The 13,118-nt window shown below is 53.1% G+C and overlaps 1 protein-coding gene across 1 annotated transcript; it reads left to right on the forward strand.

The window, feature by feature from the left end:
- Nucleotides 1-11,282: 11,282 nt before the first annotated feature.
- Nucleotides 11,283-12,852, forward strand: NKX2-5 (NK2 homeobox 5; the record flags this gene model as incomplete). The annotated part of the gene is made up of 2 exons (XM_080627358.1): nt 11,283-11,565; nt 12,245-12,852. 2 exons carry the CDS (start codon nt 11,283-11,285, stop codon nt 12,850-12,852), a joined length of 891 nt encoding a protein of 296 aa, XP_080483484.1.
- Nucleotides 12,853-13,118: the final 266 nt, after the last annotated feature.

Consider the following 13,118-nt stretch of genomic DNA (forward strand, 5'->3'; position numbering starts at 1 on the left):
ATTCACAAAATGGAAAGTAAACAAAAAGAAAGCAAGAGAAAAGCACTTTTTTTCCTAGTTTGAGAACAGTCCTGGTGTCTACAAATTGGGCAGATGCACATGCTAATGACGCTTGCCTGTGTTAGATTTTCTCAACTCAAGAAAAAGAGTCTGCCTGAGTGCGAGGGCAGTTTGTAAATGATCTGTTCAGGGCACTCTACCTAAAGCCTGCTGCTTTTTCATGCACAAAAGCTTTTAAAGCTCATCAGCTGGAAACAGCATCTCATCTGTATTGGTTGATGGCTATGGATAAAATCTGCCTTCAGTTAGACAAAGACACAAGATTTAGCTGGTTGTTGGGGCCTGAGTGACTTTTTGCTCTGCTTTGGGCTTTTTCTGATTTCATGCCCCAGGTTATTCTCCAGTGGAGTTCTCAGGTGCTCCTGGAAACACTCAAACTCTTGGGCAGCAGCCAGAGCCTTCTGCACACCCTTTGCCTTGGTACCTCTGTTCCCCCAAACCCTGGGAGCTCCCAGGCAGGGCTGCAGCTCCCGCAAGGTGCCACTTGGCCCAACAAGCCAGTGCCTACTTCTGGACCAAGCAGGCTGTCCTGCCTGATGGAGATTTGCCCCATATTGCCATTCTTTCCACCTGATGAGCACTTTTTGGGCCAAAATGGTACCTGCCCACTTTCTGCAAAACCTCAGGGGAGAGCAAGGCTGGAAAATGGTACATCACAATAGTCGAGGGATCTTTGCTTTGAGAACCTGTAGCACACCTCTGTCTGTAGGAAAAGATTTGACCTTGTACCTTTGTGCCAGGAATACGCATTTTTGTCACCTACTTGAGAATCACCCTAAATGTAGCCAAGTTATACACCCTGCTAAATAGCAGCTTCTCTGTCCATTCTACATACTTGAAAGGCTGCAGTATCTTTTAACATCAAAAATACTTCTAACTCACACTGCAGCTATCTCGCATTGTGTCCCCCAAATAAATGGATGCTTTTAACCTCAAACTCCGCACCTTAAATTCTTTAGGCAGTAGGGGTAAAGCTCTTGGATTATTTCTTCCCAACATAAGGATAGGCAAAGACAAAACCACTTGTACTTTCAAAGCTCTCAGACACCTCTGAAATGAAAGGAACTGGAAAGATCTGTCTCTGGGGTTTAGCAGTTTGCTGTGGAGAAATAAGCCTCGAGTTTACCAGGAAGGATAAAACTAAATATTGAGTGGCTGCCTGTGGCATAAGCACTGGGCATCCTGGGCACTTTGGGAGACAGAAGCTTTAGGACAAAAAGCAAAGAAGAAATAAAACCAAAAGCTAGATGTGGAACATACACACTATAGAGTCAGAGCCCAACTGCCAAGTGTCTGATGTTGCAGCTCAGACAACGTCCCTTTGGCCTCATTTTTGCCAATGTGTGATACATATAAAAAGTAGTTCAGAGTGACTCCAGTCATACAAGAGGCTTTTTCACAATTCAGATTTCCTCCAGGGCTGCTGGAGCTTATCATAAAAAACTACACAGAGCCAACGTCATCTACTCACATCAAAATGTACAGTAGAAATCTGTATTGCAGGATGTTTTATCCTACTGGAACTTTAATCCAGCTAATGCTAACAAGTCATTCAGAATAAATGTGGTGAGAATGAGAACAGAAGAGTCAACTAAGCAAACGGATCTACTCTATTTCCATTAGATCTCCACCACAAAGTTACACCCGCAGTGGTGAGTCCATTGCTGCCTCCTGCACAACACCAAAGGTCTCAGCATTAACACAGCCAAGGATCAGACTCGCAGAGGTTTCATATCCCTGATGAAATTTAAGTTCCCAAGACAGGAGATACATGGTCATTTTCCACTCTGTGTTGCCACAACTCCCATCACTTAAGTGCAGAGCGCTGCCTGAATGTGAATTACTGGATCAGGTTCATATTTTGTAAATATTATTGTTATTTTATGAACTTTGGCATCAATGAGAGCAAAGCTAGAGAGGCTGGAATATGACACAATGGGTTTGAGCTTGGCTGTTATTTGTCCATCTTTTAAAAAGTGGAGAAGGAGAAGGAAAAGGATAGTTTGGAATTGTGGTTAAACACATTTTTTCTCTAGAGGCATCGAGGTTTTTGCCTTTGCCTTTGCCTTGTTTATTCTTCTTTGGGACAAAGTAAAGTCATATTTTTAAACATAGGACATCCCCCCTTTCCTTTTAAATACTGAAATTCTAAGAGTCACCCTAGACAGGGCTCAGGCTGCCCTGACTGCTTGGAGCCAAGTGCATCTTTCAGAGTGTGTTCTTTGGGCTGAGAAAGCATTTATTTTTCCAGTCATTCCACTCAGATGTACCTTTGTTCACTTTCCAGGAGCAGTTCAGTTTCATTACTGTCTTCTTTTAAATCACAGTATACAATAGAGTTCCTAGTTTGGGCCTCAGGTCTTGTATGATACTTCAAGCACATGAGTGATCCTTGTAATGCAGATATTTAAAATTTGACCAGCAGCTCAGGGTCTCACTGAATCAGCACTTATCTGTTTCCCCATTTCTTTTTTGTGGGTTTCTGTCTTTTTACTTTTCTTAAAAGCAGATGCATAATCCAGCTCTGATACACACAACACACACAACTAAGGGCACATTTTCACCAAAGCATGTCTCAACAGCATAAACAGATCAGAGCCCTGGCTGAAAGCATGCATGTAGCCCTTCCCTTCAGAATGGATTCTGCCAAACTGCAAGACACAAGGCAACTAATCCTGAGCTACCCATATGGAGGTAGTGGGGGAAACAACTTCTGCTGGACACAGTGAAGGGAAAAGTCACTTTGGGATAGAGATTTCCACCTCCCCAGGCTGGCTGTGACTAAATTGTGTTTCCAAACTCAAGGAGCTGCAGTGAGGATCCTGGAGGTTTCAGTTTCCCGGTGCAGATACGGGGTTGAGTATGTCTTAGCTGGAGCTGGAGGTCGGGAGTGCAGCACCCAAGTGAGTGCCCCGGGCACAGAAGGGCTGTACTGAGGTGGCCGGAGGGTTGGAAAGGAGAAGGCATATGGGAAGAAGCAATGCAGAGCCTGACAATTTGAAAGCAGACAGATGTTTTCATCATTATGGAAAAAATCTGTTGGTGCCTCTTTGCCCAAAGAAACACTGGAAGAGGAAATATCCTCTTGAGCTCTGATCAGGGCTGTATATTAAAACGGCGATGGGCCGGGGTCATAAACCAGCAGAAATGGGAGGAAGTGATCTTTCCTGACTGGTGCTCTAACATTCCATGTGTAGGTGACCGGAAAGGCTGTACTGCCTCTCCAGGGATCTTTTCCCAGACCACTTTCCTAGAGAGCTGGCAAAACGGGGCCTGAAAGATAGGCCCAAGGGATGTTTCTCCAGTCCCCCCAGTGCTCCTTCATCCCTCCAACTACAGCAGGTGCTGCCTCAGGGATGTGCAGCCCCAGGCACGCATAACCCTGGAGCTGCATAGCTCTGGAGACACTCAGCCCTGGGGTTACAAGGAATCTGAGCACACCAATAATGCAACCAATAACACTTATAAAATCAGCCCTGAAAGAAGCCTCCCTGCCCCAGGCACCCCTGTCCCAGGCAAGCCCCCAACTTAGTGCTAGAAGCAAGATCGGGAGACACCTAAGAGACAGACAGACACAGGGCCAGGCTTTCAGCCTCAGAAGATAGCAGGTTCCCTGTTTTCCTTTCTCCCCTTCGCATCCCCTGCAGGTTCCGGGCCCCTCTCAGCCGCAGCATCCTAGCGGGCTGCACCAGGATACGGCGAACCCCTTCCCTTGGGATTCATGCCTCCCCACGGATCTCCCCAGTTCCAAAAGCAGCGCGGCCCCGTCCTCCGCCGGCTCCTCTCACTAATTTTAACTTGCAGGCGAGAAAGATGCGATGCGTTTAAAACCCAAAAGTGACCCCCGAGGACCGCCAAGGAGAAAAGCTTGCAGAACCGTAAGAAACCGCCAACAGCTAAACCCAAATCCTTCCAATTTCTTTAAGAAATAAACTCTATCCGCGAAATAAAAAGGTATTTAATGTCGAATGCATTTCACTTGAGTCTTTTAGTTCTCTAATTGACAAATAGAATAGGCGGGTGGCTTGGGAACGGCCGGCCAACAGCGCAGACCTGGCAGGAACAAGGCAGGCACCGCGGGGGATGCTCCTTCCTTCCCTCCCTTTCTTCTTCTTACGGTATTGCTGGGGCTCCAAGGGAACATAGGGCTGCCGTTTAAATAGTGCTTTTCCCTCTACATCTGAAAAACGGGCTGGTAATTAACGCAGGAATTAGATGGGAAATGCAGATCTAGTTTTATTTATGCGACCTTCCTTTGAAATTTGAAGACAGACTCGTGAAGTTATCGAACCTTGGGGATTTTACACAGGGGAAAAAAAAAAAAAAGAGAAAAAAGAGAAGAAGAAAAAAAAGAGGGAAAATAAAGAGAAAAGTAATAATCTGGAAGAACTTTTACAGAATTTTCGTTTCATTTCACCCTTTTCTTCTTGGCACATACTTGAAATAGATCGTAATTTATGTTCAGTGAATTGTATATTCATCAGCCTGATGAAAACACTTCCCCGCGCCTGTATTTGCCAGTTTCTCTCTCTCATATATTTCAGTTTTGCACGGATTTCTTCCCAACCGTTGCAAAACCATCCACGGGAGCACTCGGAGCTTTAGTTTGATGGAGAGGATGCAGAAACGGGACCCTTCGGAGAAACAGATCCATTCTCCATCAGACCGCCACAAAACCGAACAGCTCCGAGATAAAAACACGACTCAACGGACCAATCCCACTCCCGGGGCCGAGCAGCAGGGATCCCGAAGGCGCCTTTCGCGTCGGCTCTTGAATTTGCAGAATTCAAGGACAGCAAAGGAGGAACCGGCTCCGCGAGCCAAAAATTAAAGCTGGTCCGAAAGTCCCGGAGCAGACATACCCCCTTTTTTTTATTTACTTGTTGTTTTTTTGTGACTTGGGGAGGGTTGTTCGTTGGGGTTTGGTTTGTTTTTAGGTTTCTGAGGGGTTTTTTGAGTTTTTTTTTTTTGTGTGTGTGTTTTAAAAAAAAATATTTGTTATCACAGGGAAGAGGCCCGGCAGCCGCCCCGGGATCAGCAGCCACCCTGGGGCGGGTGGGAATTTCGCAGGACAGGGGCGATACCCTCATCCCTCGCCCGCGCCTCCCCAGGGCAGCCCGGCTGCATCGCGGCAAGTGCGGGGACACTGACGGGTCCGTTCCGGGAAGCCGCCTTGCCGGTGCGGAGTGACAAGGAAGGGAGGCAGAGCCAGTCACACCGTAAAGGCCTCTCGGGGGCAGCTCGGCGGGGACAGGGACCCCCCTGTCTGCCCCGTCCCGCGGCTTGCCCTCGGGGCAGCCGATTTCATGCCTCTCCGGTTGTGGGTCACAGGCGGGGCCCTCGCCGGAGCAGAGGGGACATCGCCGGGAGACGCCAGAGAAGAGGTGGGGGTGAGGGCTCTGTAACTCTACTCGCCCGGGTTCATCCCCTCGCCCGTCCCGGCCGAGCTGATCCCCTCGGGCTCTCCCTATGAGTCCGGACTGGATCCTGCGGCACGGACACCCAGGGGAAATCCTGCTGCAGCCCGACGGGGCTGAGGGCCGGCACCCCGGGCAGGGCGATGGCTGGGAACGCTACCGATCCCTCATTTCCTTGCGTGGGGAAAATCACTTCTAAGACAACTAAAGCCCAAACACAGTCTCACGTTAAATAAGGCTCCCCCTCAACCTGCGCCTCCAAGCTGCGCTCCCCTTTTCCGCACTACGCAGCCAAAAGCAAACCCGAATCCTGGGGGGGGGGAGGGAAATGGGTTGTGTCAGGTCGGAGCAGGGCCCCGCTATCCCAGCCCTGCCCGCTGCGGCCCCCCCGGGTTCCCGGGGAGCGCAAAGCGCGCATAGTGACATCGCAAGACGGATCGGATTTGCACGGCCAGCAGGAAGTATCCAAGAATTCAGACCTTTATCTCCTCTGGAAAATATCGTGCGGACAGACAAGCTGCAAACACCCTGAAATCCTGCGGCGGTTTCAGGCTTCCCGGCCAAGCGCGGCTCCTATTCCCACCGGAGCAGGCGGGAGGTGAATTGGGACAAAGCTCCGAGGAACGGGGCAAGGCAGCTCCGCCGCATTTAGAGCTTTGTCCTTCAAACAGATGCCTCATAGTGCCTGGAAGATATTTCGGTTTTAACGCAGTTCTCTTGACCGTCGCTAGACACTGTTGCGCCCCGGCTACTGAACGCGCCTGTCAAACCGTTGCTGCAATTTTATTACACGTGGAAGTCCCATCGGTCGTTTGATTTTCCCCGTCCCTAAAATAACCGCATCGCTTCTCCCTGAGCGCGTTCCCTTGGGAAACGTAACGAACAGGCGCTTTTGTAATGAACCGGACGCGTTAAAAACTTCTCCTCGGGCGCGGAAAAGCTGTGGGACCCGAGGCCAGCGTCCGCAACGCGACGGCCGCAGGTGCGGGAGGGGACACAGGGAAGGGCTGCGAAAGCCCCCATCCCGCTCCCATCACCAGCGAACCCAGCACAGTTACAGACAGAAAAAGTTATAGGAAGGGTAAAATAAAAGCTTTTGATTTATCTGACCGGCTCCCAGCTTTAGCTTCACCCAGGGGTTGAAAAACCCACCTCTAGCGCCCGAGGTGCAAAAGCCAACTTAATCGTCAGATTGACTGTCACAGAGACCAGGGCAGGAGGGTAAAATCCACGGTGGCATTTGGACACCACAGGAAGCGGCAAGCAGCGACCGAGCAGCCTCCCGGCTTGCCTGCGGCTTGCTCGAGGAGCGGGCCCGGGGGTGGCCATCCGAAACCGCACGGGACGGGTTTATCCGACCTTTGCATAAATTGTCCTGAAACAAAGAGAAGACACTCCGGTGCTTTCTAGCTGCTGCTTTCACTTGCTGTGCTCTGGCACCAGCGTTCGCTGTTCTGCACCTCTCTCTCCCCTGTTTGCACTGAGGGAAGAGGCCCAAGAGTTCCCCTCCGCAGTGCATGGCAGATACGAGCTGGTGTCCGGCAGCGGCGGGCAGGAGCCCCTGAGGCCGAGCAGTGGCGGAGCGGCCGCCTCGCACTTGCCCCGCCGCCGGTGAGCGGGGCTGTGCCGACGGAGCACACCCCCCGGCTCCCGGCGCAGCAGTCCTGAGCACCGGGCAGAGCCCAGGCCCCGCGCCAAGGCCGCCTTCGCGGCAAGGTCAAAACTATTTTTCTCGCTCAATGCTCGAGGGCGGGGAGGCCGCTTTCCCCTTCAGCAACCGCGGTGCGGGAAAGTGGAGCGGGACGGCGTGAAACACGGGTTCTTCAGAGCCCGAGAGGAAGAGGGGAAGAAAATAATGGAAATAAAACGAAATAAAAATAAAATACAAATTAAAAAAAGAAATAAAAAAAGGGGGGAAGGAGGAGGAAAAAGAGGAGCAATAAAACAAGGGTTTAACTGCAGCAGAGTGGAGCACCTGGACAGCTCCAAAGCCGTTTTCCTCTAGAAATCCAGAGGGAAATCTATCCTCCGCCTCAACCTCAGTGCAGTCCCACTGCACCCCGGCGGGACCCCGCCATGGCAGACAAGTACCGTAGCACAGCGACCGCGCCGGGAGAATTTATTCAACCAGGGCTCGCTATTGTATAGCATCCCTCACAATCGTTTGAAATAAATAACTGGTCAAAAGACTTTGGAGAGCCCTCGGGGACCCAGAGAGATCCCGTGGTCCCAGCGGCTCCCGCCGCCCACGATGGGAACAGGGAGATTGGCACAAGTTCTCCCAAGGAAACCCTAATAGGCTATTTCTGGACTACTGCCTCTTAACAAATCTATAGCACCTGAAGTGTTAGCACTCAATTAGTGACAAGGTTTCAAATCCCGGCGTTTACTGGTGAGGTATAAACAGAGTCCTCGGGAGATAGCCGGGAATTAGAGCGGGAGGGGGCCCTGGACATGGTAACCGTCTGGGATTAAGAGGAAAACTTTTTTAAAAGGCCCCATCTCTCTTTCTCTCTGAGCAGTCCGAGGTGTCGAAAGCTCAGGGGCAGAGGATGTGCTCTCCGGAGCTAATTGCGTGGCTGGGTGGGGTTTTTGTTTGTTTCTTTTCAGCAAGAAAAACGCATTTAGCAATCCCGGAGTGGAGCAGCAACCGGATGAGGAAGACAATCCTCGCCTACGAGAGGCTTTTTTTGGGTGCGGGGGCCCGGCTCAATCCCGAAGGGCAGCGAGAGCAACCTGCAAACGGGGGGGGGGAGGGAGGGAGGGCAGCAGGGCACCCCACGCTTTCCCCTTGCAGCCAGAAAACAGCAGCGGGTTTGCTCACCCAGTCTCCCCCGCGAACTCCCGCGGGGCCTGGGTCCAGGGTGGGCTGCAGAAGGTGCTTCAGGGCGCTCCTCTGGGGTCCCTGACTCCATATACTCCTTCTCCCGTGTTATTTAAACGCGATTATGATTTCGCATCCATGGGTCTGCGATCAAAAAATGACCCAAAGAGGACACAGTCGGGGGAGGTCGGGTGGGGGCTTTCCTCGCCCCTGCCCGTGGGTTCAGGGAACCGGAACCAGTTTCCTGAACCGGTCCCTTATGTCCCCTCGCTTAGCTGCCCTCGGCCAAGACGTCGTTTGCAGTCGGAGCCTGGCTTCAGTGGGCTGCCGGGAGCACCGGGAAAGGAAGAAAGCCGGGGAGGGGGGGAATGGGTGCCGAGCCCCGACCCGGAAAGTCCGTGAGCTGCTGTATGTCAGTAACTTATTCATCAATCAACCGGACACAGAGCAGACCTGGCCTCTCTTTTCGGAGTGTTTGCTTTTTCACCAATTATTGCGGCCCTGCAGCTCTTTTTGTTGATACAGTAGTTCTAAAAAGTGCTAATGTTCATTTATCAGGGGGCCGAACCCGGGACTCCCACTAGTTGTGATTCTTCCAAAAATATAAACACGAAGAGAAGGGCTAAGGCTAAAGCCCCCATTTGTTTCTAAACCGCAGTATTAAAAGTGATGCATTGTTGAAGATAAACCGGAGATAACGCTGTCTGTCTCCAATGAATGTCTCCCCGACGCATTAATGACATTCCAAATGATAGCTCCGGCTTATCGTTCAATTAATCACTTCCACCCTCTACAGCCAGGCCCACATCGATCGGGAGCCGCCGTGTGATTGGGGGTCTGGAGGAAGCCCGTCAGCCCTCGATTAATGGCAGCTTGCGGCCGGCCGCTCCCGTCCCGTTGGAGGCAGAGCCCTTCTTTGGGGCCGCGCTCCGGGGCAGGTACCAGGATCCCCAGCGAGCGGGGGCCACTTTCCCTTCCAGGTTCGCCGTGCGCTGCTTTGAGGGCTCCGGACCCGACCCGAGAAGGGCGGTTTGGGCCCAGGATGGAGGACGGGAGCGCTGGACGCTGTTCGAAACGTCCAGAGGGAAGTGGATGCCACTGCGACAGGCGAACCTGTTGCTGTGGGTCCGGACTGGGGGGGGGGGGGGAACGGACACACACGACACACAATGGGATTGCTTCGATATTTTAGTATTTATCTAACCTATCCCTATTAGATTGCAATAAAAAGGAGGCAACGCCGTTAGAAACACCCCGGGCGATGCAGACGGCAAGGGGTGCCGCTGACATCAGACAAAGTCCTGCAGCAGACCCCTCTCCTGAACCGGGCGACTAAGGTCGCCTCCGCCTTCCCCGGACACTTCACCCCTTTTCCGGCAATCGAGGTAAACCCCCACAGAACGGTTTCCCAGGGAATTCTGCAGGAAGCACAGCAGCGAAGAACGAGACGGCCGCTTGGCTGGCCCCCTCCCCTCATTAAATAGCAATATTTCAGGCCTCCCCGTACCCAATAATCGCTCCAACTGTCACCGCAAGATCCGGATACGGTTCTCCAGCAGCCCGCGCCCAGGACATTCTTAGACGGCTGCAGCCAGGGGCTGCGAGCGCTAGGGCCGCCGCTGCACCGGGCGGCGGTCCCCGGGGAAAGGGAGAAAGCCACAGCATCGCCCCCCAAAATATCCTGCACTGAATCGCCCAAAAAGGAGCCCGAGTCACAAAGGGGGAAGTGGGGAAGGGAGTAGTAGCAGGTACCATCAGGAAGGAGCAGCCCAGAGCGGGCAGGTGCCGCCTTTTCTCTCTCCTCGGAGGGTTTCTTCCGTCTGCCGGGGGAGGACGAACTCGAGCAGGACACTGCCGAGAGACCCCGCAACTCATCGCAGTGTCGCGAGGCTTCTCCGCTCTGCTCCCGGCCCTCGGCTGCGCCGGGGCTCGGAGGAGACGAGACGGTTCCTCGCCTCCCGAGGCCGGGCAGTGGAACGCTGGAGGAGATTGATTTTATATGCTTATATTGCTCCTCGCCCCCCGAAGCCAGAAAGCACTGTAACGCCCCTTCTCAACCTGAGACTTTGTCGCTAACGTTTATGTTAGCGACTACAAACGCGTTAAGTCACTGAGGTCCCACTTCTCCCCGGGGATCCTGCGGGACACGGCCGCACTAGGACTCACCCCCGCTCCCGGCCGCAGCCCAGCGGCCGGTTGCTTTGACTTGCTCTCCAGAGCCCCTATATATTTTACGCCACCTTCAAACTGCGGGTTTACGTTGTTTTTTCTTCTTTCCTAGACCGTGCTGGGGGTTTATGTGAAAGGATTACGAAGTGGGGGAACCCCCGCCTATTTAGGGTCTCTCTCCTATCAGCCAGAATTTGCAGGCGCTGCTTCAGAATATCTACATAAAACTTAAGCACGCTCCACACAACAGTGAACTCCCGTTTCTAGTTCCTGCGATCGGATATTGCAGAACAGTAAAATCGAAACCTCCATTTCCTCGCTTAAAAAGATGAAATCAGCACATATTTGGTTGATGGCTTCCTCCCGGCCTGTTTATTTAATCTGACTGTATGATAGATGGCATCAGATAGTGGCTTTGTACACATTAGGCCATTCTGGATTCCTCTTTTATTTTAATGGATCAACAAACTCAGCCGGGAAAAGCCGGATAAATACAGTGCCGCCCCTTTAAATGAGTGAAGATGTTTTTGAGATGTATTACTATATTAGGTGACATGGAACTTTGCATCTCTCATACCATCACTGCAATGTTGGCCAATAGAAAGCTAAAGTCACCCAAAAACTGCCTAGTCCCTCCTTCCCTTCCCTTATGGTCTGGTCCTACCTGCCTTCAGTGCACAAATCAAGGCTACTCGCTGGAATGCTATGTGCCCCCTCCGTGAGCCCACGCTCCACCACTGCTCCAGGTTGGCTGCTTCTCATCTCCCTTTCCATGACCCTGAGCTCCGGCCGGTGCCCCGCTTTCCTCCGCAATGTTTCCTAGCCCTGTGACAACGACGCCCTTCTCGGTCAAGGATATTTTGAACCTGGAACAGCATCAGAGTGGCCTGGCTTCCATGGAGCTCTCCTCGATGGCCTCCCCGTCCTGCATGCTGGCCACCTTCAAGCAAGAGGCGTTCGGTGCCGAAACCCCAGCCCTACCCGGCCCGAGGGAGGAGATGCCCGAGGCGGCCAAAACCACCTTCCCCGGCTCCTACTACGTTAAGAGCTACGTGGAGATGGACTCAGCCAAGGAGGCCAAGGCAGACAAGAAAGGTAAAGAACGTCGGTGCTGGCCGAGCTGAGAAAGAGGGAGGGCGGGGGGAAGGGGATCCCCAGCCTGGAGCTCCCGGGACAGAGCGAGGCTGCGGAAGGGAGGAAGAGCATCTTCATCTCCCCCCCAGGCCGTGGTGCAGGAGCGGGCAAAGCCACCTCGGGCAGCGTCCCCTGAACCGGCCCGGAGGCCTCCCCCAAGGTCCCCGACGGTGGCTGTGGCTGGGGCCGCTGCCGTGCCGGCTGCCCGACGGGCCCGGCAAGGCTGCATGATGATACATGAGGCCTCGAGTCCAGATATTAGGCAACAAATCTATTTCCTAATTCGCCCGACTGACTGTACGCCCGTGGGTCAGGGTGGGATGCAGTACAAAGACCAACCGCGATAAATTCAGGCTATGGCAGAGGCAGTTGCGACTAAAATCAGTGCACGGAGCATCCTTTTCAAACAGACAAACAAACGAACAAAGATCGATGGAAAATTGCTAAAGAGGTACTTAAAGAGTGCGGCAGGGCCGGTGGCCGCGGCCTGAGGGGCCGAGGCGCATCGAGGCCGGCAATTGCTGGGAAAGAGCCGGGGCTCAGTCGTGGTGTAGGCTGTTTACTGCACGTTGCTTTATGGTTTTTTTCTGCACACTTTTCCCCCTTCTCCTTTTTCCTTTGCCCGTTTATTTTCCTGCAGAACTGTGTTCTCTGCACAAGAGCCTGGAGCAGGAGAAAAGAGACCTGGAAGATCCCGAGCGCCCCAGACAGAGGAAAAGGAGGAAACCTCGCGTCCTCTTTTCTCAAGCCCAAGTCTACGAACTGGAGAGAAGGTTCAAGCAGCAGAAATACCTCTCGGCTCCCGAGAGAGACCATCTAGCGAACGTCCTAAAGCTCACCTCCACCCAGGTGAAAATTTGGTTCCAGAATCGAAGGTATAAATGCAAAAGGCAGAGACAGGATCAGACCCTCGAAATGGTGGGCATCCCTCCCCCACGGCGGATAGCGGTGCCGGTGCTGGTCCGCGATGGGAAGCCCTGCCTGGGGGAGTCTTCTCCCTACAGTTCGCCGTACAATGTCAGCATTAACCCCTATAGCTACAACGCCTACCCCGCGTACACCAACTACAACAGCCCCGCCTGCAACGCCAACTACAACTGCAACTACCCGTCCATGCAGACCATGCAGCCCTCGGCGGCCGGCAACAACTTCATGAACTTCAGCGTAGGGGACTTGAATTCTGTGCAGACACCCATCCCGCAGGGAAACGCGGGGATCTCCACGTTACACGGCATCCGAGCCTGGTAGAGCCGCCCCTGCTCCGCTCCCCTCCGTGGACCACGGCCACCGGCGAGATCCCGGCGCCGGTGATGAAGGGGCACCGGCTGCGCCTGCAAGCCGGTCTCGGGACATACCCAGGCTACGGGTGGGGGTGAGGACAGTTCAATGCAGCATCCCGGCGGAGGTCACTAGCCTGGCGGCCATTTCCACAGAGAGGGGGTCTCCAGTATTTCGTACGATGGCTGTGCTGCCGGCGGGAACAGGGCGGGGAGCCTCCTGCAGCTCCCGGCTCC

Source organism: Psittacula echo, assembly GCF_963264785.1.
Source record: "Psittacula echo genome assembly, chromosome: 11".
Taxonomy (NCBI): domain Eukaryota; kingdom Metazoa; phylum Chordata; class Aves; order Psittaciformes; family Psittacidae; genus Psittacula; species Psittacula echo.